Raw genomic sequence first — 27,811 nt, forward strand, 5'->3', positions numbered from 1 at the left:
AATAAAATAAAAGTAAGGCTAATGAGGCTCAGCGAGATTGAGAAAATGTGCCTGCGGCCCCTTGGACAGAAAGTGACAAAGTCTAGCAGAATCCGCTAGGATGGTGAGCCCACCTAAGGGGTACCAGGGCCGACTCTGCTGTATTCCTGTGCCAAGCCCAGACCTGGACAGGGAACAATAGCTGCTGGTCAGTGAATAAAGTGACAGAGCAGGAGCTCAAACCAGGTCTCTAACCACAACCCAGGAAGTGGGGCTCAATCCAATGGGGAAATCTGGCATTGAATCTCTCCCAGGGAAACAGGCAGTAGGAATTCAGTGGGAAAGAGCCTAGGGCTTGGCTTCTAGTACTAATGCCAGCATGGACTTGTCGTGCAGCCTAAACCAGACTGTGCCCATTTTCAGGACTCAGTCTCCTCACTTCTAGAATGAGGAGGTTAAGTCTGATGATGCAGCATTGTTCCAGCAACAACAGCCTTGAATTCCTTGCAGCCAGAGAGTTGGGGTCAAGGAAAGGCAGGAGCAGGAACACTGACCCCAAGGATCCTGGGAAAACTGGCTCAGGCTGTGGCAGGCAGAAGGAGCTCCCTCCCAATACTGAGTGCAGCGGAGGAATGTAGGGTTACCCGGCCACCTCCTCTGGGAAGCATGCCAGGATGTCTCAGTCGCTGAGTCACAGCAGCAAACATACACCACCCTACACCATGCACACATTCATTCTCACACATGCTGCCTCCGCTCTTCAGACCCCACTGTCTTCTGCTGGATTACCCTAAGCAGCTAGGGTGTGCCAGTGTTGGGGTGCTCAGTGAGCTGGCCAGACAGGTGTTTCCCCTGCAGGGAAAAACCTCCAGGATTCTGCCACAATCCCCCAGCAATGCCCACATGCCCCAGGGCCCAGATGCCTCTGCCTTGCTAGCCTGGCTTGCAGACCACCGGCTGGGGGCCAGATAAAGATGAGAAAAGGTCCAGACCTAGTCATCATTTATCCTGTCAGGACCTTGAGGCTGGTCCCAAGAAGACAGGTGCTTAGAAGACCAGCATGGGGATCCCAGAGCAGCCAATGGTGCAGCAGGAAGTAAATGCAGAGACCAACCTAGTCTAAACTTGCTTCATATGGGGGGAGGGACGGTGCCTCACTCAGGGTCATACTGGGCTCTTCCAGCCTCCAGCCTCCAAACCCGAGAGAAGCCCAGTTCTCCATGCCATCTCCTATAGTTCTGCTGCACAGGGAGGCAGCACGCTGTGGTGGGGAGACTGCAGGATTCTGAAGCAGACAGCAAGTGGAATTTCAGCTCAAACTGCTACCAGCCTCATTCAGCTTTACTACACGCTGACCTGCAGGTTTTATTTCTGTGAAAAAGGGATAAAACAAATTCCCGCCTCACAGGGTACTGTGAAGGTTAAAGGGGACTCGTTGAGGAAAGGTGCTGGTTTCTAGAAAGCTCCCAATACATGGAGAGCCTCCTTCTCCACTCTACCTCCTCAATACTCCCCCGGCACCCCAGGCTTCTTCTCAAACTCAGGCGCCTAAGCGTTCATCTGTTTCCATGCCTCTTTAGTGCTGCTCATCTTTAAGATGGGAGTTCTAGGAGTGCATCCTCCAGAAGCCTTCCCTGAGCTTCAGAACCAGGGTCTCACTCTTCTTTTACAGAACATCTAGTTTCCTGGGCCCTAATTCCCAGCATGAGCCCAGCAAGCCCCCTGCAACTGGCTGAGAAAAGTGGCATTTCATCAGAGCTTCAGAAGGAAAAGAAAGCCTCTCTCACCTACTGCTTTCAATTGTATCCGTGGTTCAGATCAGATGGACTTGAAACTACCTCAGTATTGCTCTTGATAAATCACTTCCATTTTAAGTTAGGCTTTTAATATTCACTGAAAGGCAGACAAGCAACGGCCGTAATATCTGCTATTATATGTGCCCTTTATATCACTAATGATCTCAGTGTCTGAAACATCTTTTAGATCCAAATGCTAGTACAAGTCTTGTTTCCCTAAGAAACTAGCATGCTTCTTCCTTTCCCTGAATAAAAACCAACAACTATCACGTTTCCCTTTTTGCCTTGGCTGCCGGGAAGCTAAGAGTTGACCACAAAGCTCAACTGCTGCAACTTTGTTGACCCTGATGGCTGAACTATACTAGAAGTCTTTCCCCTCAAGTCTCGATTTTTGTTTTTAGCTGGTATGACATTGTATGTATCCTAAATTGCCTCAAATACTGCATAAAGTGAGATAGAATATGAACAGATTTCATAGTGGAAGGGGGTCACTCGGCCCATGTGGTAACCGCAGATGCGTGAGTTAAAGCTTGAGCTCAGATTTCCCTGTCCATTCCCACCCCCCCAAGAGAATACCCGCACGGCTTTACCTGGATGGGAAAGTAGTCTCGAAAGTAGCGCCACACAGCCCAGTTTCGCACCCACTGTGACCTCCTGCCACCTTCCAGGGAACAAAATACAGTGTCGGGAAGGAGCGGGAGTGGGGGGTGGGTGACATTTGGGCAAGGCAGAGAAGACAGAGCCAGCATGAACCCTGAGTTAGGGGCCTGTCATGGTGTGGGCCATTGCCCGCCCGCCCCCCCCCCCCCCCGCCCTTCCACCTTCGATCCCTCAAGTTATGCGAACCCTTAATTGGGTGTGAGCTCCTCTGAGCACCAGGATGGTGCCCTCAGAGGGGCTTTCAACACCCCCACCCACCCCACCCCCTGGCCTAGCTCCACAATTCTCACCTAGCAGGTGCTAAGTAAAAAGGGAAGCACCCACTTTGAGGAACCTCAGCTTGCACAGGAGGAAGTGTCCCAAGGGCAGGGGGGTGGGCTGAGGAGCTTGCTCCTACCTTTCTTGGGCGTGTTCCAGTCAAACGCCAGCCAGGTGAAGTAGAGCACCGCGATGAGCCAACAGTCGGTGCAGAACGTGTACATGAGGATGGCGCTGCAGGCCACTCCTGGGGGGAAAGCAGATGGCCATGGGTCATGCCCCACCCTCCCTGGGTGGGCCTCAGTGTGCCCTCTGGGCACAGACTCATCAAGTGACATGGCTTTGGCACAGCTGGGGCCATGGGCAGAGGCAGCCTACAGCCACAGCCTGGGGAGAATGAGGCTCCCGGGGACTGTAACCTCATCTCCTAGATTCTCACAGACGTTCCTGGTGGCGAGCAGCTCATGGGCTCCATGTGGTCTGGGCAGAACACTGGGAAAGCCATCCTTCCAGCTGTTCTTTCTGTCCCCTCCTTGCAAGTTCTCCCCACCCCAGTGCTCACCACAGTTACTGTGGACACAGGGAGGGACCACCAACCGAGTGCTCTACATCTCAGGACTTGGGCTGAGCCACTGTCTCAACTGTGTGTGGGGGGAGACTTTATCCCATTTTGGAGATAAGAACACTAAGGCTCCAGAAGAGGTAATGTGCCCAAGGTCACTCAGCAGGACAGTGGCAAAGTCAGGATTCAAACTCAAGTTGGGCCAGTAAATCCATAATCTGCACTAGGCTTTAGAAGTCCACCAAAAATTAGAAGGCCCAGATTGCCACCAGAGGGACCTGACAGAGGTGGATCCCTGCCCCAGGGGGAGGGCCAGCCCTTTCTAACATAACAGAGCAGCAGGCCAGAGGCCAGAGCCCAACAGGTCCCCTTGCAAAAACCACAGCGGGGCCCTCAGAAGATGCTCTGGGGCCAGCTGCCACACGGTCACTCCGTTCTGGGTCTTCCGACTCTAACGTTGAATAATGTGGCTCAGAAAGGAAGGAAAATCTGTACTAGAGCTGGCTTACCTAGCCCTCACAGGGCTGGCCTGATGAGGCCATCTGGTTGGCCCCTGGAAGCCCTCATCAGGGCCTCTATCCTCCCATTTTTACCCAGCCTTCAAGGTCTAGCCCAGACTAGATCTCTCCAAGAACCATTCTCCAGTCTCACACTACTTTCCCATATGGATCTCTCACCTCTGAATTCTCTGCACTAGGGGAGGGGGGGATATCTTCTTTGCCCCTTGACACTCAGCACAGGGCTGGGGGCAGCAGGTGCTCACCCTTGGTAGAAGCATGGCTTCCATCCAGCACCCTCCCCACCGCTCAGGGAGGGAAGTCAACCCTGGTCACTTTATGTTCACTGCCGCTCTCAAGATAGCTGTACTGTTTTTAGCTGCCTTGGATGAGGTTAGCTCAGGAGTAGAAGAGGACTGCATTGTGGACAACAAGGGACCACCATTTTCCTGTTCCTAGGCTCATAGAGAGTCCATCTGGCCCTCCCCCCTCCCTTGGGAAACCAGCAGAAGCTCAGCACAGCAGGAGGAAGAAAGAGCATGGGATCCAGAGCCACACAGCCCTAGAGTACCCATGGCCAGCACAGTGACCAGGCATCCAGCTTTCCCGGACCAGCTCAGGAGTGTCATGTCACAGATAGGGAAGATAAGACCCTAGGGAAGCATTCACAGCCTACCAAGTCATTCACACTGTTGAGCAGTTTGCATTTGGTCCCCTTTCTCAGGCTTGGGAAAAGGGCCTTCCCAGCCCCCTAGACTCCACAGGTATCCAAGCTCCTTCAGAGGCCAGGTGGATTCTCCAGGTAGACCTGGGCAGGGCCCTGAGGTTCAGGCTAGAGTCTAAGCAGCCTGAAAAATCTAGCTGCCATCAAACCTCCAATTGTCCTAAGGGATATAGGGACCAGCAGGGGCTGAGCCGCAGGCCCCCCGCCCCAGCCTCAAAGTCTGAGCTCTCTGGGAAGATGGGAACCCCTACCTACCATTCACACACTGGTGCTACGGCAGCCTGTTTGGAGGAAAGGAGAACTAGCTGTGAGTCCAGGGACCATATTCCAGTTCTGGACTTTCTCAGCCCAGGTGACCTGCTCCTCCTAACCCTCATGGGCCCACAGCCCCTCTCTCCTAGCACGCACAGGACTCCCTCCTGTACACAGCCCTCCAGCCCCTGAGCTCCCTGGGAGCTGGAATGCTGATTCACCTCGCCAGCTCCAGAAACCAACCCAGGAAACCAACCCCGTTTATTGAGCAAAAAATGAGCTGAACCTGCCAAATGGCCTTTCTCAGAGCCTGTTCCTAGTCCTCTGAATGAGGGGCTCCCTGCTTCATCTTCGTAGGCCACAGAGTGGCAGCTGGCAGCCCCATCACAGGGTCCTGGAGGTGTAAACAACTACTGAAAGAACCTACTGGCTCCATGCACGGAAGGCCCAGGACCAATATCATAGTCACCTTTGCCCCATGTCTTGGTGAAGCTGGTGATTCAAAAGTCTGGTCACAGAGGCCTGTGAGCAGGGTGGCCTGTGACAGCTCAGCGACAGGGAGAAAGCAGGGCCCTCGAAGAGAGTGGGCTTGGATTAGCCCTGCCACTCACTGGCTGTGGCCCCTCCCTGAGCCTCAACGTCCTCACAGGGTGCTGGGAAAATTAAACAACATGATGTGAAAGAGAAGAGAACACACAGCCAAGTGTTCCATCTGGAGATCCATGGACTGGATGGGGAACAAGATGACACCTTAATTTTCACCCATCTATTAGGAAAATTTAGTATTTCCTTCATTTATGCATATAAAGGACCACAGCAATATTAGCAGTACAGGTTGACTGACCCCAATAGAAAACGAAAGTGAAAAAAAAAATAAAAGAAAAGTGTTTTCATATCACATTTATAGCAGTAGCAGAGATCTTCAAAAAATCACTTCCTCTCATAAACGATTAAGAATAATAGCAACCATTACATCTGCCACTAGATCTTTTTATTTAACGTAATAAGAAGCACAGGTATTACTGTATGCCTAATATTTCTTAATTGTGTATGTACATATTTACACTTCAATATCACTAGTTTCCTTTGGAACCCAATGTACTTTGTATTACACATTTAAAAACATTAAGGAAGGTTTATTGCCTTTATCAGAATGTCAGAGAGATCCATTGCACAAAAATGATAGTCAGTCTGTTCAGATGTAGGCCAGTGGGGCCACAGCTGCCTTGCAACACCAGATGAGCCTCCGCTGGCAGATCTGGGTGGGAGCGGGAAGGAGTGGCTGGGGCTGCTCTGGGCAATAATTAGCAGCCGCTCAGCAGACCTGCCCATCCGAGCAGGCTTGACTCCCACCTACACAAGGGCGTTGGGAAGATGCTGGGCCAGTTTCTGGGCTATGGTGGACTTGATCAATTGCTAACCTACAGCTTGAGGCCAGGCCCTGTTGCATACTGCATGGGTCTGACCCACTGAGACAGGGCTAACAGCGGCTTCTGGGTGCAAATGGGGACTTAGGGAGCTGGTGCTGCAGACTGCACAGACATCTGGGAGGCTGTAGTCCATGGGGTCTTGTCCTGGTCCCACTCCTTCCTCATTCTGGACAAGTCTCTGCCCTCCTGGGCTCTCTGCTCTAGGATCCTAATAAGCAGCCCAAAGTAGGCCAAGGTGGAGGTTTGAGCCCTAAGGGAGTCAGTTTAATTTACTCTGTTCCCCAGACCTGTGTTTATCCTATTGGAGGCCATATGTTTCTATAAGAATCTGAGGATGGTAATTGCCCTTCACCCCAGAAAAAGGTACATATATTCTCACATACAATTTTTCACCTAATTTTGGGGGGTTGTGGCCCTCTCCCTAAAATCTACACTTGGGCCAAAGCTGAAAACTGGTTCAGACCAGGCCCACTAATTCGGAGCTCTCCAGTAAGGTGGGCTCCCCGGCAGGCACTCTGGGCTTCCACCCAAATCCCAACTATGCCACTTGATGAGCTTCACAGTCTCAGAGAGTCACTGCATAGTCTCAGAGAGTCACTGAAGCTCTATAAATTTCTACTTCCTTGTCCATGAAGTAGAAAGGGAAAGACACATTGAGGGGGCTTGACAAACAGCACCCTGCCCCCTCCCTCTGCTGTGCAAAGGAAGGGAGGGGCAGCATGGAACAGCCGTGGAAATGTGGTCTCAGAGGTCTCCATGCCTTGGCACTGATATGGAACTCCTGATGATCCCCATCAGCCCGGATAATCCTCAAGAGTGCTGTGCCCAGAAGGACTCTCCCACAGACAAGGGAATGTGCTCTGTGATGCTCTGCTCTGACAGGCCAGGAGGCCTCTCATTACGCCAAGAACACAGGGGTGGGTAGAAGAAGTAAGGCTGCTGGGAGAGCAGGGGTTGGCCCATACGTGGGCTCTTTCCTCCTCCCAGACAATCCACCATGGCCTGACCCTGGGCTGGGTAGCAAGTCAGGGAGGGAGATGGGAACTAAGCTGAACCTGCGGGTGTAGCCATGGTGGAGGGGGGGTTGAGAGAAAAGAAGGAAGCTTTTAATGGGCCCAGGGGAGCAGGTAGGGACCTCATCCAGCAGAGGGTGCTGACAACTGGGAGCAGGGTTTGAGGGCATGTCCCAACAGCAGCTGCCATATAATGGGGGCCCACCGTGACCAGGCCCTGTGCTGCATGTTCTCATTCCTTACCTTCAAGTCCCACAAAGGCCCTGTGAAGAAGGCAGCACTTTTGCTTCATTTGAAATGAGGAAATTAACTTTTAAAGAGCTCCAGGTCTCAGAGCTTGTCTGAGCTTGGGTCAGCACTCAAACTGGTACCAACCATACCACACTAAGGCAAAGCAACACACCTGCTGGAAAATGTTTGCGGGTAAGGCAGGGTAGCATGTGGGAAAAGCAGAGGCTTTGAGGGTCCTAGAGACCTGGATTCAAATCTGGGTGACTTGGGACAAGTTACTTACCTTATGTGAGAGTTGGGTTTCCTATCTGTAAGAGGGGACCCATATCACCACCTCCCACTGCATCTGGGTCCTCACGCATGGCTAGGGGGATAGAGTATTTGACCTGGCACCCAAAAGGTGGTAAGGGCTGGAGGATGCTCTTCCCCTTCACCTCTGCAGAGCAGAGCTCCTGCTCTAAGCTCTGCTGAGGAGGACCCTGCCTGCCCTCACCCTCTGAGCCCCAGCTTACCAAGCACAAGGAAGGACAGGACCCATTGTAGCACCGAGATGACCTGCAGCTGCTTTTCCACCTTGGACCTATTGAGCCAAGTGATGGAGAAGAGGTCCTGGAGGGCGGAGAGGATGCTGGAGCCAGTGCCTGCAGCAGAGGGGAGAGGTCAGCCTGTTGCCACGCTTTCTTCCAGCCTCAGATCCCCAGGACCAACCCATCTGCACAGACACCTCCCACAGTGTGAGAGGAGCATGGGCCACAAAATCAGACAGACCTGGGTTCAAATGCAGATTTGCCTGCCACCCAGTAGCTTTGTCATTCTGGGCTGTTTATACGCTTCCCCGTGTCCTAGCTTTAATATGTACCTATTGGGAATGGTGTTCCCTTCACCGGGTCATTTTGGAGACCAGATGAAGTATCCAAAGAGGCTGGGGTGGGGGTAAGCTTTTCATAATTGCCAGTTCTCTTCCCTCTCCTCCACCCCAATCAAACTTCTGTCCTTATCCTTTATTTGGATCTTAGTACAAATATTTAACCTTTGCTATCTATGCCTGTGAGGCCAAGGACAGAGGGTCAATATCCACTTTGCAATGTTTTTTTCTCTAAGTGTACTTTGAGAACCCCAATCCCCGCCCCCTCCCATCCCCAGGACCCCTTTCCCAGCAGGCTGAGCCATCTTGTCCTCACACCAACACCACCACTACCACCACCATTGCCACCTTTAGAGGAATTTCCACTTTCAGCTTCAACTCAGGGCCTAGAGAGGAATCAGGTGGGAGCTTTTGCTTCCCCCAAAGGACCCAGAGGCCAGTGAGCTTCGAGAAGCCTGGGATAGTGAGGGCCACAATTATGTTTGCTACCAAGCAGCTGCCAAGCCTAGAAGTTAGGACAGGATGCACCTACTTAATTGGCTGTTTGGATCTGCTCCCAGCATGATGCCCTGGACTCCAGTGGCTGGTAGGCAGTGGGGCCAAAAAGCCTGGTAGTGGAAGGAGAGGCAGCCCTGGGGAAGATCATAGGTGAGGTTCCTAATCATAGCCCCACTCCTTCCAGCAGCTGGGCCAGAGGAAGAGGGCCACTTCCAACCCCCATGTCTACTGAGCACCAACTGCATGCTCTTCACCCTCTTCATCTTCACTGCGTGCCTACTAGATGCTGCTCAAACATTCCTTCACACCAGACACTCTGCAAGGCCCAAGAACTGAGTCACAATGCTGTCCTTGAGGGTTTCATGACCTTTCACACTGGCCTACTCCTGGGAGAGGGGGTTAGGGGCTTACACTCGAGCCTTTGCATTTCTTCAAAATCTAGAGAGCAACAAGGTCACAACAGAGTTAGGAAGGGACATAAACCTCACTGGCTGAAAGTTAACTTTTAGGAGACACACAGATAACACCAGACCTCAAGGCAGGCACACCAGTCCTATCTCCTGTACCTAGTCTAATGGATCAGAAGAAGGGGGCATGGTCCAGCAGAAGAACTAGACACTAGTGGAACCTTGGTTCCACTCAACAAGCAAGACCTCAAGGGCTCCCGGTCATATCCTCAGTGCATGGCACCTATGGGTGCTCAGTAACATCTACCACTTTGCAGGTGTAACTGGGTGGAAGGGGTAGTATGTAAACACAAAAGCAAATGAAGCTGGGCCACAGAGGCATAACAGACATTTTGCCATAAGTGCTCCTTGGCCCTCTAAATGAAAATCCTACCACCAGAGGCCCTTTCTACCTCCACACCTCCCCAAAACCCATGCTGGAGCCTGAGACCCTTCCTTTAGGATCATCTAATAGGGCCCAACAGGATCCTCAGGTGACTGAGGGGCACTCATTTGCGAGGGTTACCCAGTCAGTAGGAAGTAGAGCCAGGGCTAGAACACAGATTCCTGCTCCCTGCTCAGGGAACTTCCCTTTTCTCCAAAGCAGGTGCCAAGCACAAAGGGCTCTTGTATATAGGACACTGCAGGTCTGAGGTAGGTTATGTTCAGGGCCTGGTAAACCTGTACAGAAGTAGGGAAAGACCTGTGTAGATGTGTGGGGGAGAGAAGTAAGGCCCAAGCACAGGCCTGAATCCCTGATCCCAGGGCTAGCCTGCCAAGTCATGACTTTGCAGCTCCCCCCACCCCGGCCCCCAGGCTGTGTTAGATGAAGTGAAGCAGGAGCCATGGCGCTAAGGGTAGGTAAGTCCCTGCTCTGGGTCTGGGGCAGACTAGGTGCCCTGGCTGAAAAGAAGACAGAATGTACTCCAGCACCTTCCTATTCAAAGTGGGACTTGGGCACTGTTTAGAAATGTAGGATCTGGGACTCCATGCTGGATCTACCATATTGAAATCTGCATTTTAACAAAGATCCTCAGCCCAAGTCTCAGGTAGGGCCAGTCTGGAGCAGGGAAGGAGGCAGGGGGAAGAGCTGCAGGCCTCCACTTTCTGCTAGGCAGGGAATAAAAGGAAATGAAGGGAAGGGCATCAGACATTGCTTCGTGTGACCTATTCCTACTGCAGACAGGACCCTGAGGCCAGCAGCATGAGGAGCGCTTAAGGAACGTTCTCGCCAGCCAGCCCCTGCTTTGGGTCAGGGCCAGCCAACTGGTTCCATTCATCATACGGAGCTCTCCTGCATGGAGAGGGATTGCCCAGTAATTCCACACCGGTGACATATCTTCCATCGAAACAACCGAAAAGACAAATTCTTCCTAATGCCTAATCCAAATCCATCTGCTTAATTTACTAGCGGTCTCTCACAATTAGATACGGTCAGAGTGCAGGAGGGGATGTGACCCTCACCTTATTAACCAGACGGGAAGAAGGGGCCTAAAGAACTTGCCCCAGCCCCATGGCAAGTGGTGAGAGGCAGGTTTTTTCTACACTGCCCAGCTTGTTCTCACTCTGCCTTACTCCAACTACCATCCACAGCCCGTTCTGCAACAACGTAGGAAATGCCAAGTCCACTAAGGCATGACAGGTGTTTCTGTGGAAGTCAGAGTAAGAGGCTGCCCAGAGAGGGAGCCCAGGGTGAAGCTGCCACTCTGTTCCTCGGGCCTGACCCACTCGGCTGCCTCCAGGCCAGACCATCCCTACCTGGCTGACTGCAGAGCCCAGCCCTGGAGCTGGCCTGCCCATGACACTGAACTCCAGCCCCAGTGGAAGCCCCGAATGGACCTAAGAGACGCTGAGTCATTGCTCCTCTGCCCAGAAAATCCCTCCTTGCTGTGCCCACCTGACGAGACCCTGACAATGAGATGAGGCAGCTTGTCCTTCAAAACCCAGAAAGTGTAAGCCTTTGGAGAGGGGTTGTCATTCTTTCTCTGGGATTATAGACGCTAAAGGCCAAGCAAACCTGGAACTGTCAGAAGCCATCCTACCTGCCCCCTGTCCATGGAGAGAACCTATCTGGAATGAAGTCAGGAGAGGCCCACAGAATAGAAAAATAAGGGAGAGGAAAGAAGACCCCCTCTGGGTCCCACCGCCCCTCACCTTGTACTAGCTGCTGATTATAAATCCATTCTCCCAAGATGGAGCCAGACCTGGGTCTGATCTACATCTAGGTTTCCAGTGGCCTGCCAGGGCCTGACCTGGAGCAAACACTGCAAAGATTTGCCGAGTGAGAGAAAGAACTGGTCTCTGTTCGGGCTGTTCCTCAGGCTCCCTAGCCCCTCTCTTCACAGTTGGGTGACAGGTGCGCTGCCCACATGGCCCACACAGCACTGTCACAGGCACCTTGATCCCTCACTGTGGCATCATCACTCCTATTTTGATGATGATAAAAAAGTGACAGGGCCAAGGTTACTCGGCCAGAGTAGCATAGCTGGACTCCATTCAGGTCCGACCTCTAGGCTTGGGTTCTTTCTGTTCCCAGATGGCAGGTCTCTCCAAGTTCCTTCTCTCTTCTTCCCACAACAAAGTAGGGGGAAGCTGAGAGGGGACAGGGTTTTGGGTCATGGGCCAGACCAGGTGAAATGGCAGCATGCCTTGAGGTTTCGGTCCCAGTTCCGCCACTGACACCTGTGTGACTCTTACTTCTCTGGGCTTTGGTTCCTCCATCTCTACAGTGAGGGTGGGGAGGATGAATCCTACAATCTCTTTGCTGCACTCTGGTGTCTGTCCTGGGGACAGACCTAGAGGCTCACTGCCCAGCAACAGTCCTGGTATGGCTGGCCAGCGGATGGGAAGCACCCCCAGGTCACAGCTGGCCCTCACCACTCAGCCGTCAGCACCTCTTCTGCCCAGGCTGTGGAAGAGGCTGATGTGGATGCCAGTGTTGCAATCAGATGCCACACTGTCACCACCTTCACACTTAGCCTGACTGTCCCCAGGTCTGGGGGCGGGGGAACGGGCTGGCAGGGAACCTCAGCATCTAGCTGAGTCTAGTCTGCTCTCACACCACCCTCTCCCGGCCTCCCTGACCACAGAGCACCCTCCGTGCCCACTGGCCACCCTGCTCCGCCAGTGTCTCCTGGGTGCCAGGGCTCACACCAATTCATCTATGTGCCCAGAGCCCTGCACAGGGCCCAGTGAGAGAAGGTGCTCAGAAGGTGCTTGCACGTGAACGAAGACCCATGAGCCACAGAGGCAGTAGGAGGCCTGGATGTCCAAGTCAGACTGAGCGGCCTGAGCAGGAGTTTCCCACTGCAATGGGAACAAAATGCACTACCTACGTATCTTTTTCTCAGGGAGGGAGACAAGACAGACCATAGAGTAACTTCACTAGTCCTGTGAAGAAATGTCCCCAACAGCGCATTCAAACAGCTGCTCCCAGGCACCATCTCTCTCACCACTTACTTTACACAGCTCATTATTCCTAGATTGATGGAGGGCAGAGGGAGTAGAGCTGCCAGGGAAGCCAGAGCAGTTCTCTCATCCCCAGAAAGAAGGCCCCCCATCTATCTGGGTTTCAGAGTCCCAGAGCACTCCCCAGGAAGGGGATGGGCAACTCCATTTCACAGAGATGGAAACTGAGGTGAGGTGAAGCCAAAAGAGGTTGGAGTCAGGGTACTGGGTAGCTAGGACTCAAGGCTGGAATGTGGGCTCTGCGTCCCTCATCATTCCCATGATGCCAAGCTATTGAGGGCGGGTTCACACTACACAAGCCAGTGCACACCCAGCGCACACCCAGACTTCAGGAACATACTCTTACTTAAGGGAGGGCTACCTGCTTGGCCTCCAACCATGCCCCAACCCTCCCAGGGACATCATCCCACAGACTGGCTGTGCAAGGGATGCCAACCCCCCACCCGCAAGCTCCCACAAGTCTGGCTGCCGCCACCAGGGCTAAGCCAGAGCTGCCTATATGGCGGTGGGGCCCAACCCCATCAGTCGCAGAGCTTAGGCTGGGGTGGCGGTGGGAATGGCTGTGTGAACACTTCCTTGCCCAACATCTGATAGCAGAGTGACCAGGAAGGCCGCACCCAGGCTGATGAAACCAGGGTTTCCTGGGCTTCCCCTTCCACATGCCAGAGTGGGGTAGGATCTGAGCTCTAACCCCCTTAATCTGAGGGAGGCCTCTTGGCCAGCTCTGCCCCCACGTGGCTCTGTGACTTGAGACAAGTCACCCAGCCTCCCTCAGCTTCGGTGTCCTCATCTGTAAAATGAGGAGGATAATCCCCACCTCATAGGATTGTTGGGATGACAAGAAAAAGGAACAGTGCATGGGAGGTACATTCGGCATATGTCAGGTGATCAGATGGCAGCTACCGCCATCGCTTCTACCGCGGACCACAGTGACAAGGGGTGGGAGAAGTGAGCCAACAGAGTCTGTCAGGAAGTGACAGCCCCGAGGCAGTGCGTTATGAGAAGAGGGGGCTGAGCGAGGGGGTGCCGGCAGGGGAGGCTCCAGGGGGCAGCAAGGCCTTGGAGACAAGACCCAGGAGGTGAGGGGAAGGCAAGCAGGCGCTGTGACTGTGGCATCTGTGGGAATGAAGGCTCTGAGGCAGCCATAAACAGCTGGCTTAATGACCCAGGGGTTCACATTTACCGAAAACGGAAGCTGAAAATAGAGAAGCTGGGAATGGCCTGAGGAGCCAAAAGTGGCCTCCTGGAGAAGGTGGGCCGCGGCAGAGGCCAGGCTTGAAGCCTACAGCACTGAGGAGGTGCCAGGCACTGAACTAGGCACCAGGGAAACCACAGTGAGCACAGCAGATAAAGCCGCACTTGTTCAGGGGCTGGAATCCAGCTCAGGAGAGATAAAGCACCTACACGTAAATGTGTGACGTGATGCCAGATGAGAGCGCTGAAGATAAATAATGTGGGATGATGAGCTAGAAGGGGAGCAAGAGGATCCTCCATGAGGAGGCAGGAGCACATATGGACAGCCATGGGTCATGCTGCGGGGTGGCTCCCACTGCTTCCTCCACTCACCTTCACTATTGGCCCCTCGGGGGGGAGGAGGGCTTCCAGGCTGGAAAAGGTGCAGAGGACAGGAGGCTGGGCGTCAGGAGAACCTGGCCTCTAACCAGCAGGAAGTGTAGCCTTGGTGAGTCACTTCCTGTGCAAGCCTCAGTTTCCTCATCTGTGCAGTGGGGCGAAGACCCACCTCGCCAGATTTTGTGAGACTTAAATGAGATGGTGTATAGGCAAGAGCTTCATAAAAACTACAGAGCTGGGTGAATGCTAGGTAATTATCAAGTGGGCCTTGGTTTTGGCTCCTGTCTAATGGGTATAACAACCCCTGCCCTGCCTGGAAGCAGAGGTGTTGACATCAGCACACGTGAGATTCAAACCCTGGCTCTGACTCTTGCCTGCTGTGAGACCCTGAAAGCCACATCCTTGTCTGAGACTCCATGTCTTCCTTAGTTATAATTCAGGATTGTGGTGAGGAATCTAAACAACTTATAAAAAAACCAAAGAGTGTCTGGCACACCTGATAAAGCCTAGGAAGATGCCAGTGAGGTCACAGAGATGTGAATAGCCTCCAAGGGCTTCTTTTAAAGTATTTTTTTAAGATTTTATGTATTCATTCATGAGACACACACAGAAAGGCAGAGACATAGGCAGAGGGAGAAGCAGACTCCCTGCGGGGAGCCCATTGCGGGACTCGATCCCAGGACCGTGGGATCATGCCCTGAGCCAAAGGCAGATACTCAACCACTGAGCCACCCAGATCCCCCACCTCCAGGGGCTCCTTGAGGAGGGAAGTCATCTTGCTCATGTCCTCAGCCCCAAGGATGTCACACCTGGGCCCACCTGGACCTAAGTTCTGCCCTCAGACATCAGTGGCCAAATGGACAGTGAGGAAGTTGCTCCAAAGAGGCTGGGTTCTAGTCTGCACAGAGGCAGAGAGATGGACATACTGACCTTGGCAGACCCCTCCAGTGCCAGGGAGGCCCAGGAAGCTAGGCTGAGTGCCTAACAGATGCTACTTCTTCAAGGCCAGAGGCAAGTTCTCTTCTCTGGCCCCTGATGGGTACCTTCCAGCAGGTACCCAGTCCTCGTCCACCAGAGTCCTAGTCCATGCCAGGGCTCCTGTAAGTCTTACACACAAAGTACCTCACCACATGCTCAGCCAGATACTCTTTCCTTCCAGGAAGACTCTCACACTTTTACCCTTGCCTACAGCGCCCCCCCCCCCCCCCAGCTAGTGTCCTGTCACCTTCAGATCCAATCTGGTTAGTCCTTCAGCTCATACTTGGTAGATACCGCCAGTGCTGACCCCTCAGAGACTTTTCTCAACCTTCCTGGCTTTCCTGGCTGACTCTTCCCCAGGGAAGCCGACCTCACCCCTATATTCAGCATTTCTCATTATAGGAAAGGGTGTGCATTTGTTTGCAGGGACTGCATCTTGTTCTTCTGGGTCCCTTTGCCCAGCATGGGGTCAGGCACAGAGCAGATGCTCAGTCAAGTGTTTCCTGAGTGACTGGACGCTGGAGGGGACTGAGATGAACAGACAGGGTCCAGACGCGACGAAGATAGGCCCTGTCCACAGCTGACTGACCTGTGTGCCACAACAGATGGTCAAACGGAGCTTTCTGGGAAACCAGGAGAGACGGGTCTCCTCCAGCTAGACAGGCTGGAGTTAAAGGCAAGGACAACAGCAGAAGGCTCCAGAGCAAGAAAGAGAAGGATGGAGCCCAAACACTACCATTTTTTCAGCAAGTGTTTTCTAACTACCCTTATACATCAGGCCTGGTGCTGCAGACCTAGGGTGGGAGCTGCCAAACGCTGCTTCTCCTCTGCTTCTTGGATACCTGCTGAGGCTGAGTTCTGCCCCCAGGCAGTACCCCCAGCCATGGCTGGGGAGACAGGGCTATGAATAATTAGGCATGGATGGTAAGTCAGGGCCGGGGAATCTAGGGGAGGCCTCCAACCTGATCCAGAGAATGTTCTCAGAGACACTTCCCTGGAGGAAGTAATGGGTCAGGTGAGGTGTAAATGATGAGTAAGGGTTAGCCAGGCTGACAGGGAAGGTGCAGGGTCAGGACCCCAGGTGCTCGAGGCCTGGCATTGGCATTTGCAAAGGCCTGGAAGGAAGACAGAGCAGAAATTGGAGGAATTAACCCCAAGTCGTTCAGCCAGGCTGGAGCATAGCATAGCAACTGTGTGAGTGGGCGAGTCTAGTTGAGAAAGTGGGTAGGGAGCCATGCAGTATTGGGAATGTCAGGCCAAGGAGTTCTGGGCTCCATCCCAAAGGCCGAGAACACCACTGCCCACTCCTCTCATTTCCCTCACCAGCTTCAGATGGTGCCTTGGCAATAAGCCAGTCATTCACCTGGTCCCAAAGCACTGGTGAGCTCTTTCCTGGAAAGACTAATAGTCTCTCCTTTCAGGGGTAGGTGTCATTAAAGCAGTGCCAGCTGGGACATCTGGCCCAAAGGGGAAGCTGACACACAGCTGTGCTGGCTGCGAGGCTCCCGTCATGGCCAGCAGGACTCTACGGGCTCAGTGGATTCCTGCCTCGGGACCTCCTGTGTAGGATTATGGCAAGGAGCTGGGCGTCCCCAGTATCCACTGATAGGCTGGGACCCTGGGACCTCCCCCTTGCCCCTGAGGTCTCAGGATCCCCCCTGGCACTATAATAGAGATTTGGGTTGGATTCGCTGAAATCTGAGGTCCCCACAAGTTGAGGCTTCTGTGCTCTGCTAGAAGCTACTAATAAATTTTTAACCACAAAAGATCCCTAAAAGGACTACAAGCCCCCGCCCCCCCCCCCCCCCCCCACCCCACCCCCCACCCCCCCCCCCCCCCCCCCCCCCCCCCCACCTTGGGCTACTCCAGAGGCCTGGACTTTCAAGTATTTGGTTTTCATGAAGTAGGGTGGAGTCCTGGGAGGTGAGGTGAGGGAAGTGGGGCTTTTGGAAGGTCATATTCCTGGGACTCTTGAACCTGGAGGTGATTGCTTAGGACCCCAGTGGCCTGCCTTCCCCACCCCCACATTCTGGCACATTAAAAAAAATAGCTACAGAAGTAGGAGGAGTTGCCATGGCAACACCGCCAGCCTGTGGGTATGTCACTGAGGAGTTTCCAAAGAGGCCCCTATCCTAGTCAATGAGCAAGTGTGGGGAGCTAGCTCTTCTGGGGCACTCACTTGGGCCCCAGGCAGGACATGAGCCCATTTTCACAAAGGTAAGCAGGGAACAGGAATGAGGAAGAGGTTGGGCCCCATGGACCCACAGCAGTCAGGGGTGGGATTGAAATCCCATTTCTACAGCAGAGCTGGAATGAACCCAAGAGGACCGGCTTTTCCAGCTCTCTTCACTGTACCAGCGACGAGGCTTAACATCCCAAGAGGGCACAGTCTTGCCAGGTTACATGGGAAGCACATGCAGGGTAGGCTCCTGGCCCTTTACTCAGGACTCTTAAATCTGCTCTAATAAAAAAAGGAATTCACGTTTCCCAAGTCTGTGGATTTGCCCAAAGGGTTTGTGGGTTTGGCTTCCTTGGGTTTGAACCAGAACCTGGGCAGCTACTTCTATCAGGCTTTTGCCCGTTTTATAGATGAGAGTCAGGAAGGGGCAGTGGTTTCCTGAGGTTACAGAGCGGTTCAGTGGCAGCACAGGGGCTGGAGAGACCTCAGACCTGACTCCTAGCCCCAGGCTCTCTGCCAGCAGCAACTCCATATACCCAGGAGACCTGAGAAGTGGTGGAGGCCAAGAAGTCTGAGTGCACCTTTCTTAGGAGCCTTCAAATCTTCCTCCTCCCCCGCACAACCAGGGGGTACAGGTGTGCCACCCAAGGCCTGGATACAGCAACCTCTGTCTCTCTTGTCTCTGCCTCTTGGTAGCAGGGTCTTGGCACGTGGGTTCATCACTCTGGGGCCCTGCAACCAAACTGCCCATCCCGACAAATCCCATGCCTCTGTTTATACTGTTCCCTATACCTGAATGTTCTATAGCCTGCCTTGCTAACACCTATTCATCTTTCAATATCCAGATAGAATGTCGCCTCTTCCAGAAAGCCTTCCTTGACCCCAACCAAGATAATGTAGCTGTCCCACCCTCACCTTGAGGCCTCCACAGCTCCCCATGCTTCCTTCCCCATTGCTGTGTGCCTCACTGTGTGCTGCCGTCCTGTGTACGTCCCCCTGAAAGGCAGGGACCAAGGTGGACTGATGCAGGGGCCATACAGAGCCTGACATGCAGAAGGTGCTCCATCAGTAAACTGAGAGGCCCACACCCCAAGTCCCCATGGGGGCAAAGCCTTCCTGGACACATCAGAGCAGAGGCTGCCACTCTCCACAGTGTTGGGAGCCTGCTGCATGTGTCACACAGGATGAATGACAGGGATGAACTTGAGTGTCACAAGTTTAAAAAGCATTTTCCATTCATGCTCACTCATACCCTCATATTCTTGAGAAGTTGAGATTTCTGATCCTATTTTCCATATGGGGGGGTGAGATCCCCAGAGGGTAAGTGAGCCACCCAGCCATGTCTGAGAGGGAAGGTAGGGCTGGCATCCTGGCTCTCTAGCTTCCAAAGCTCTGGAAGTGATGAGGGGGACCATGAGGGAGCCCAGCTTCCCCTACTTGGCACTTGGCCCTGGAGCCAATTCCTCCTGAGATCAAAGGGATCTCCACAGCAGGGAACAGCTGCAGCCCCTGTACCCAGAACAAGCAGAAACAGAGGAGGTCTGAGGAAGGACTGAGGGATCACACTGAAACTACAAGCAGGACTTCTTTCCAAGAGGAACAGGGCAGCTCTCAGGAGGGCTAAGGTTCCATTAATGATTCACTCATTCAACAAATATTTACTAAGCACCTACTATATGCCATACACTATACTAGATTCCAGGGAGACAACACTGAGAAAGATAAGTCCCTGCTTCCCTCCTGATGATCTTACAGGGGACGTAATTACCAAACAGATAAGGACGCACGAAAAATTATAAGGTAACGGGAAGGGTTAGAAACAATACAGCAAGATGTGGTAACTAGGAGGCTGTTCTACACATGGCATGGCCAGAAAAAGGTCTCTGAGAGGAGCCTGAGGATCCAAAGCAGCCATGAGAAGATCTGGACAGAGGGGCAGCTCATGCAAAGGGCCTGGGGTAGGACAGAACTGGTGGGAATGCTGGAGGAAAGGGAAGACCAGTGGCAGTTCTGGAGCATGGTGTGGTAGGAGATGAGGTTGTGAGGCAGTGGGGGCTGCTCACGTGGGGCTTCATGGCCTCCTGGAAGAGTTTGGAAGGTCTGACATATAATGAAGGGGCAGCTGGCAGTTCATCACCTGACATCAGAGCTCTGGGGATCTGTGGTGTCTCCACCATTGGGGCAGCTTATGCAAAAAAAAAGCTTGGCAAGGAGTGATCTACTATCCCGTCCCAGAGACTGGGAGCAACCTTTACTCATTCAGGAAACTGCTGGGCATCTGCAATAGCCAGAGCCCTGTGCTCAGCCCTTCACCTCCTCTCTTGGTTAAGGAGACAAGTCACAGACTGGGAGATGGATCTGGGTTCCAATCCTGGGTTTGATAACTCTGAACCAGCCCCTTCTCTCTGGGGCCCTCAATATCCCATAGGTAATGTGAGAGCTGGGCCAGATCCAGCACCAACAGACAGCTATGATTTTATGACTCAAGTACTTGCTGCTGAATTGGAGGTGGGAGGATGGGGGTGGGGCAGGATTTCCACATCAGCTATTGAGTCACCCAGCCAGCCAATAAAATATTACTCTTAGCTCTCCTTTCCCAGTACAGAGGAGCCCTTAGTAGCACAGATAACCCCAAAGGGGCCTCTGTGTGGTTAGGGAAGAGGTGCAGGGGAAGGGAGACAGTTGTAAAGAAATGGGGGGGACGGGAATAGGAGAGTGATGTTTTCATCCTAGGATTTAGGACTGGGTTGGGCGATTGTCAACCCATAGCCGCAGTTACCCAGCAATCTAGCCTCTTAGTTTCACTCCCTACCAAGCTCCTACTTGCATACCCCCAGTAATGGGGAGCTCCATCTCTATCCACACCAAGCCTGTTGCAGTCCTCAACAGCTGTTAGAAAGGATTTTTCCATGACATCAAAACCTGCCTCTTGTAATCCCACCCCTGCTCCTGGCCTTGTTTTTTTGGAGATACACAGAACAAAAAAATCAACTCAGAATTTTCCTGGAGGTGCCACCATTTTGTGCTGGGTCTCATGCTAAACCCTGAGGATCTAGGCAGGCGTCAGAGGGCTCTGACCTGAAGAGCCTCTGGTCCAGGGACAAAAGCAGGGATACAAATGTGACTAACTCTGCAGCCTCCACCCCAGGCACAGGATAGTTCTTCAGAGACTAGAAGTTACCAGACATTAGAGAACTCCCACCTTCCCCACCAGACACCTACCCACCCATGCTCCCACAGCTGGCTTTGTCTTTTGGCCCAGAAACCAGTCACCAAGGTACCTATTTCAATCTCTCACCTAGCACAGGACTTCCTTTCTCAGAATCCATGGTCTCTCCTTGAATATCGCCACTGACGAGGTGTTCACCACCTCACAACAGTGGACACTTATCCAGAGAGGCAAATCAGGCCACTGAGGAGTGTCTTCAAAGACCAAGGATGTAAAAAGCCGATCTAATGGAGATACCTAGATAACCTAAAATTTGCTTCAGCACCCTCCCTGACCCCACCCAGTCTTTCGCCAAAGTAGATCCAGAGAGTTAACATATGACTTGTTTGCATTTCATACCAGCCCTTGCTAGATCCTAAGATGGTATTCCTTGCAGCCAGTTAAGAAAAAAGTGGGGGAAAAAAAAAAAAAAAAAAAAAGAAAAAAGTGGGGGGCAGTAGGGGAGGAGTTCTTAAGATCTGAAAAAAACATGGGGAAATTCTCCTGATAGGATGTTAAGGGACTTGGTCAAAATCATTCACTAAAAGTCCTCCTTAAATACAAACTCGAGGTTGAAAACCAGAGTCAACAGCTCCTGGAAGACACGGCTCCCAGCTGGTGGACAGCAGAGGCAAGGGGAGGGGATCTCCAGGAAGGACGACCATAGAGAGCATACCAGTCCCGACCATAGAGAGCATACCAGTCCCGTTCCCAGGAGACAAAAACATTTTAAAGCCATGAATATGGGTAAGTCCCTTCCTTCCCTTGTTGCGGGCATCAAAGGGTACAATGAACAGAAACTCTTTCTTAAATAAGAGAAGAGGCTGTCATAGGCTATTGGGCCAGATACATGGGGCAGCTCAGGCTGCTTGTCCCCAAAATGGCAAGGGCAGCTCAGTGTCTCTCTAAGGGCAACCAGCAGCATTCCAAGGGCAATGCCAATGCCCAGGACACAGTTAAACTGTGATATAGCCCCAAGGAGGTTACTTTGCAGCCACTAGAATATTATAAGTGACTCTGAGCTCTAGTGGAAATCCTCACAGAAGCCAGGATTCAGAACTGTATCTGTAGCATGCCCTCAACTCTATACAATGTGCATAAATAACATTGGAAAGGAATATGCTAACATGGCAAGAGGAAGCTATTTTTGGATAGTTCATGGACCAGCAGTTGTTCTTTTCTTCCCATGTTTCATTATTTTTTTCAAAATTCCAATAATCAGTATGTTTTATTTTTAAAATGAAGGTGGGTAGAGTAGGCGACTGTCAGTTACTGAAGAAATAATGCTAAGTAAGAGAGGTTCAGCAAGCAGAATAAAGACTTAGGAGGAGGGAGGGAAACTTCAAGACACACATAGACCAAGGACAGCTGTGGTGACTTCCCAAGTGTCTTCCCTGGCCAAGGCTTCTGTTAAGGAAACCTCAGGAAGGTCGTGCCTCTTGCCATCAATTTCTCTACCTATACGTGAATGATTATATATTCACCAAGGGCCTCGATTCCACGCTGGCGGAAGAGGGGCCTGGGCCTCCTGGAGGGTACCCGGGTCCTCCTCTCTACTTTCTAAGGGTGCGTTGCTGCTGAGTGGGCTCCCCAGCCCGGGGCCTCCAGGATGGAAGTAGGGCAGACGACAGTGTGGCACACCTGTCACCAGCCAGGCACCTTCCCCAGCTGGTGGCTGTTTCGGGGGATTGCAAAACCCTGCCACTCTGCCCCATCCAGTCGCTCAGGGCTTGTTCCATCTGGAGAGAAGACAGAGGAGGGAACTGCCAGGGAACAGGGCCAGCGCGGCCAGTGCTCGGGGTTGGGGAAGGCTTGTTAAATATCAACCTCATGTCACACACGGGGGAAAACAAGCTGGGGGAAGGAAAGTGATGTAACAGAGGTGGCAAAAACTAAGTGCCAGAGCCAGAGCCAGCATGAACTGACTACCATGCCGCCTGCGCCTGTCGGGTCACCGGGATCCTCGCCTCTTCCCTGACCCTGAGGCGCGAGGCAGGGCGCCGCTTTCGGAGAGGAACGGGGTTGGGACCTCAGCCTGCAGGCGGGCCAGGCCTCCACCTACGTGCCCTCGCACTCGCGTCTTGAGCACACACTCCTGCTTCCCTGGGAGCCCTCGTCCCGTCGTCCTTTCCCCGGAAACCCTCCCGCGGCTTCCCACCAGGAATGAGAGCGCCGAGGCCCCAGACCCCGCCCCCCCGGGATGGGGGCGGCCGAGGCCCCGCAGACCCCCCCCCACCTCGGGATGAGGGCGGCCGAGGTCCCCCTGCCCCCCCCCCCGCTCACCTCGGGATGGGGGCGGCCGATGCCCCGCAGACGCCCCCCCCGATGAGGGCGGCCGAGGCCCCTCAGACCCCCCCCCCCACCTCGGGATGAGGGCGGCCGAGGCCCCGCAGACCCCCCCCCCACCTCGGGATGAGGGCGGCCGAGGCCCCGCAGACCGCCCCCCCCACCTCGGGATGAGGGCGGCCGAGGTCCCGCTGCCCCCCTCCCCGCTCACCTCGGGATGGGGGCGGCCGATGCCCCGCAGACCCCCCTCCCCCCCCCCCGGGATGAGGGCGGCCGAGGCCCCGCTGCCCCCCCCCCACCGCTCACCTCGCAGGACCCCCGAGTAGGCGGCTATGAGGGTCTTCATGCTGAGCCGCTGCAGCTCACGGCCCCGCGCCCCAGGCCCATGCCCCGGCCGCCGGGGCCAGGGCTTCGCGCCGAGCTCGGGGGTCGGGGGTCGGGGGACGGCGGACGCGGCGCGGGGAGCGGGGAGCGGGGAGCGGGGAGCGGGGCTCGGCGCCCGTCGCAGCCCGAGCAGCAGCCGAAAGCGGGCCGTCGGCGGCGGCCACTGCGCTCGGGCGCCCGGAGCGCGGCGCTTTATCACCTCACAGCAGGGCGGCCCGACGCGGGCTGGGCGGGGCCGGCCGTTCCACCCCGCCCCTCGTCCTGGGGGAGCCGGGGCGGGCTCGGGGCTGCTCCCCGCGCGCTCGGCCGCTGCCCCCCCGCGCCCCCGCGGCTCCTGGGCCCCGACGCCCAGCACGTGCAGCCGGACGAGCGCCTCCGCCGGTGCGTGTGCCCGTGGCCCCGCTTGCGCGCCTGCAGGCGGCCAAGACGCCGCGGTCCTGCCTCCGGTGGCGGTGCAGGGGCCTAAGCCACCCACGCTGCCTCTACCTTAACACCTGGTTATCAAGAGCGTCTCTGCCCTGCGGGGTGCCGCGGCCCCAGCGCAGCCAGCCCGGTCCCTGCGGGAGGGATGCTCACGTGGGTGAGGGGGCGGGGGGGGGGGGTCGGGGCCAGAGACCGCCACCCACAGGTGCTGTTGGCAGTGCTGGGACAGAGGACAGAGGCCCCTGCTTCCGCTGGCACTGGATGCGCTTCCTGGGGAAGTTCGTGCACAGCAGCTTTGCACTCGGAGCTGGAGTCCGACTCTGGCCCTGCCTTCCTTCAACCTGTTTCCATATCTGTAAAATGGGAATAATAATTATTTGTGTGTGTGAGAGAGAGAGAGAGAGAGAGAGAGAGAGAGAAATGCTTTGAGAACTAAATGAGATGGGACCCCTCGGTGGTTCAGTGGTTGAGCATCTATCTGCCTTCAGCTCAGGTGGTGATCCCAGGGTCTTGGGTTCGAGTCCCACATCCAGCTCCTTCAGGGAGCGTGCTTCTCCTTCTGCCTATGTCTCTGCTTCTCTCTGTCTCTCATGAATAAATAAAATCTTTTTTTAAAAAAAAGAACTAAGTGAGGTAAGACATTTTTTAAAAAAAGCCTTGCATAGTGTCAGGCATATGTTTCAAAATTATCTTCATTGCCCATTGATCCATAGTGTTGCAGATTGAGTCTGCAAGGCAGAAGGACAGACATAATGTCTTAAATTGGGAATACTCCTTCCACCAGCATTGTGTTGCCAGATGCCATTTGCCACTGGACCAGAGAAGATCAATTTGTTTATGCCAGGCTGAGAGGAAGGAGAAGAGCATCCAGGTAGAGGCCACGGCATGAGTGAAGGCCTGGAGATGGGCCCCCTGAGCGCCCTAGTGTGGCTAGAAGAGGAATGCAGGCAGGGGAATAGAAGTCAAGCCTGCACAGATGTACAGGGACCAGATCTGAAGGGCCTTGTAATCCTGCCAAGACACTTGGACTTCATCCTGTGGGGCATGGACCAAAAGAGAGGTATGGAGAGAAGGGTACCTTGATTGGAGGGTTAGAAAGAGCAGGTGAAGGACTCCTGGGTGGTTCAGCGGTTGAGCATCTGCCTTTGGCTCAGGGCGTGATCCCAGTCTGAGGATCGAGTCCCACATCGGGCTCCCTGTGAGGAGCCTGCTTCTCCCTCTGCCTGTGTCTCTGCCTCTCTTTCTGTGTCTCTCATGAATAAATAAAATCTTAAAAAAAAAAAAAGAAAGAAAGAAAGAGCAGGTGGGTTGGTGGTATGGTGGGGGCTTGGGGAATAGTAAAATGTAGCTCCAATTTGGCCCTTCACACACATGTGGCAGCTTTCTTTGTCCTCGGACTGTTGTCTCCTGCATGAGGTGAGCATGGGGGACTCATGCCAGGCACTGACTTCTCCTGGCCCCCTCCCCGCACATCCCAACATCCTTACATTCCTGTCTGCAATGGTCTGCCCTGCTCTTCCTACAGTATGTGAGCAGGATGGCTCTGGAACCTGAGTCACATTTCCTTTATCTTCTCCCTACTCAGCCCGTGGGTGCTTTGACCAAACCCTCTCTACCAAAGGGATAGAGAGGCTAGGTCAAGCTGCCAAGCAGGAGTTGACCAAGGTGGGCTTCACCAAAGGTGATGTGTCCCATCACACCCCACCCATCCTCAGTCACCAGTATTGTGTTGCCATTGGGAATTATGGGTGCAGCTTTGTAATTTGTGGGGATTGACATTTGCACACCTGAGACTCAGAGCGACAGCAGCCTTAACCCCTCCCTCTACTTTACGGGGCCAGCCCGCAAGGCAGAGAAGACACTTGCCTTAAGAGAGGCACGGGGAGAAAGGCAAAACCAAACATTTACCAAGTACCCTACTCTATGCCAGGCTCTATTCTGTATGCACTTGCTCAATCCTTATAGTTGCTCTCCAAGGGGTAATTATTACCCCACTTCGCCCAGAGAGGTAAAGTGATTTGTTAAGGATTACAAAGTGAGGAAGTAGTAAAGCTGGGATTTACATTCAAGCCTTCCTGAACCTTTAGCCCATGTGCTTTCCCTGACTCATGAGGTTGGGGAGAGGGTCCAGCCCCGATACTAGAACTGTTTAACAAAAGCAAATTCGCAAGTATTACCTCCTTTAAACTTCCCTCGTAGCTCTGTGAGATTATTCCCCTTTTGCAGTTAGGAGAACTGATTTTAGGAGAATTGAAGAGCTTTCCAGATGTCAGTGTGGGGGCCTGGATTTGAGCCAGTTCTCGTGCCCAAGGCTAGGGCCAGTCTGGGTCAAACGCATTCCCCGTGCTCAGCTCACTCAGAGAGGGTGGGCGAGGAGATCTTGGCATGGCCCTGTGGTCTCACCCACTCCTCCTTCCTTGGCCAGGAATTTGCCTGGTGGGGCTGCTTTGTGGCATGACTACACCCCTATTGGAACTGCTTCCCCTCCCTCCAAGTCCCCAACTGTCCTCCTGAGTGACCTAACCACATGCTGCTTGATCATCAAGAGCCAGATGGTGGACAGTCTTAGATGCCAGGCAAAGGAGTCTGGACTTTATCTTCAGAGCAATGGGGAGCCATAAAGGATTTTAGCAGGGGTGACAGTTAGTTTTGTGCTCTAGAAAGATCATTGTCCAAACAAGAACACCTTCGGCTATCACCTCCATGGCATTCTTCCTGACAACCTATGTCTGGTATCAGCCAGTGTCCCTGGAGGAGACAACTTCTCTGTCATTGGGTAGCTTGAGGAAATTTTAATACCAAAACTTTGCAAAAATATAGGCAGGTTGTAGAGAAAACTCAAGAGATGGTGCAGTACCCCAAGGTTAGTAACACTGTGGTGGTGGTGGTGGGGGATGTGGCCTGAATTTCCAAAAGGAGGAAGCCAAGCAGGGTGGGAGCTATGTAGAGCAGGCTGCCTGATAGAAACCCTGGAAGGGGTGACCTGGCAGGGTCCCTCTCTGTCCCTCCTTCCAGTCTCCTGCAGGGCTGCCCATCAGCCAGAAGATAAGGAAGCCAAATAATGCAGTCCATACAGAGAATTCAGGAAGTGTGCAGGATAGAGAAAGGTAAAGAGTGGGGGCCCAGGAGGGTAAATGGAAGGTATGCAGCACATGACCCTCAGAGGATCTCTCATCATTGTGTCCGCATCAGACCCCTGGCTTTTCTCTTTCAGAGCACCCGTACTCTTAATGTTTACACAGCTGTCTTGCCCAGGAGAGGCTACTGGAGGGCAAAGGTAGAATCAGAGGGCTTTATGTCCCAATACCAATGCTGGGCCTGGCCTATAGGAGGGATGTGGGTAATGCTGGATGGAAGAAAGGAAGGAAGAAGAGAAGGAAGAAGGAGGGAGGGAGAGATGAGGATGCCACAGGCTAAGCTAAAGTGATAGCAGGGCCAAAGGTAAGAAGGCTGAAGAAAATGCTGAGGTTTTAGAATCTCCAGGATTTGGTGACATGGACATAGGGCGGAAGACCCACACGGATGATGAAAGATGTCTTCAGGTTTCAAGCTTCCCAGCTCCAAGGCCAGGCATTAGGGAGGACTGGGCAATAATAGCCTTTGGCCACATTTTGTGTGACAGGTCTGGCCAGCTGGTGAGGAGCAGGGCTGAGACCCTTGGGAACAAGCCATCACAACAGCCCAGGCCCCATTTTAGAATTCTCTGTTGCAATATGTACTGAAAGTTCCCCTTGCGTCATCTGTCTGCAAGTTTCTTACTCAATTTCTCCCAAGACTGTACCCCCGCAGAGAAAGGGGACAAACCTTATGGTGCATAGAAAGCTCCTTGGGCATCTTGTGTGGCCCACCTTCCCGGAGATCCTCCCAGCCTGGTGCTGGTCTGGGTGCAGCCTCTGCTCCCCAGGAGCCTACTTTCTGAGGGAAGAAGCAGACACATTAAAAAAAAAAAATAGCTATGTGTGAGGATAAATGTTAACTAGACTTACTATGGTGATCATTTTGCAATATATACATATAGAGGATTATCTTGTGTACCTGAAACTAATGTTATATATCTCAATTCTGTTTTTAAAAATACTGTTACTATTCAGCAGTTATTTTC

The 27,811-nt window shown here is 53.4% G+C and overlaps 1 protein-coding gene across 1 annotated transcript in view; it reads right to left on the bottom strand.

Annotated features, from left to right (window-relative positions):
- DGAT2 (diacylglycerol O-acyltransferase 2) overlaps positions 1-27,811 on the bottom strand; it is a 36,631-nt gene that overhangs the window by 8,583 nt on the left and 237 nt on the right. The window contains exons 2-5 of the mRNA XM_038569341.1: positions 23,209-23,697; positions 7,915-8,043; positions 2,833-2,940; positions 2,366-2,436 (exon numbers count right to left, since the gene is read on the bottom strand). Coding sequence (XP_038425269.1) covers positions 2,366-2,436; positions 2,833-2,940; positions 7,915-8,043; positions 23,209-23,697 — 797 coding nt within the window. The remainder of the gene's footprint in view (positions 1-2,365; positions 2,437-2,832; positions 2,941-7,914; positions 8,044-23,208; positions 23,698-27,811) is intronic.

This window comes from Canis lupus, chromosome 21, assembly GCF_011100685.1.
Source record: "Canis lupus familiaris isolate Mischka breed German Shepherd chromosome 21, alternate assembly UU_Cfam_GSD_1.0, whole genome shotgun sequence".
In the NCBI taxonomy this organism is placed as follows: domain Eukaryota; kingdom Metazoa; phylum Chordata; class Mammalia; order Carnivora; family Canidae; genus Canis; species Canis lupus.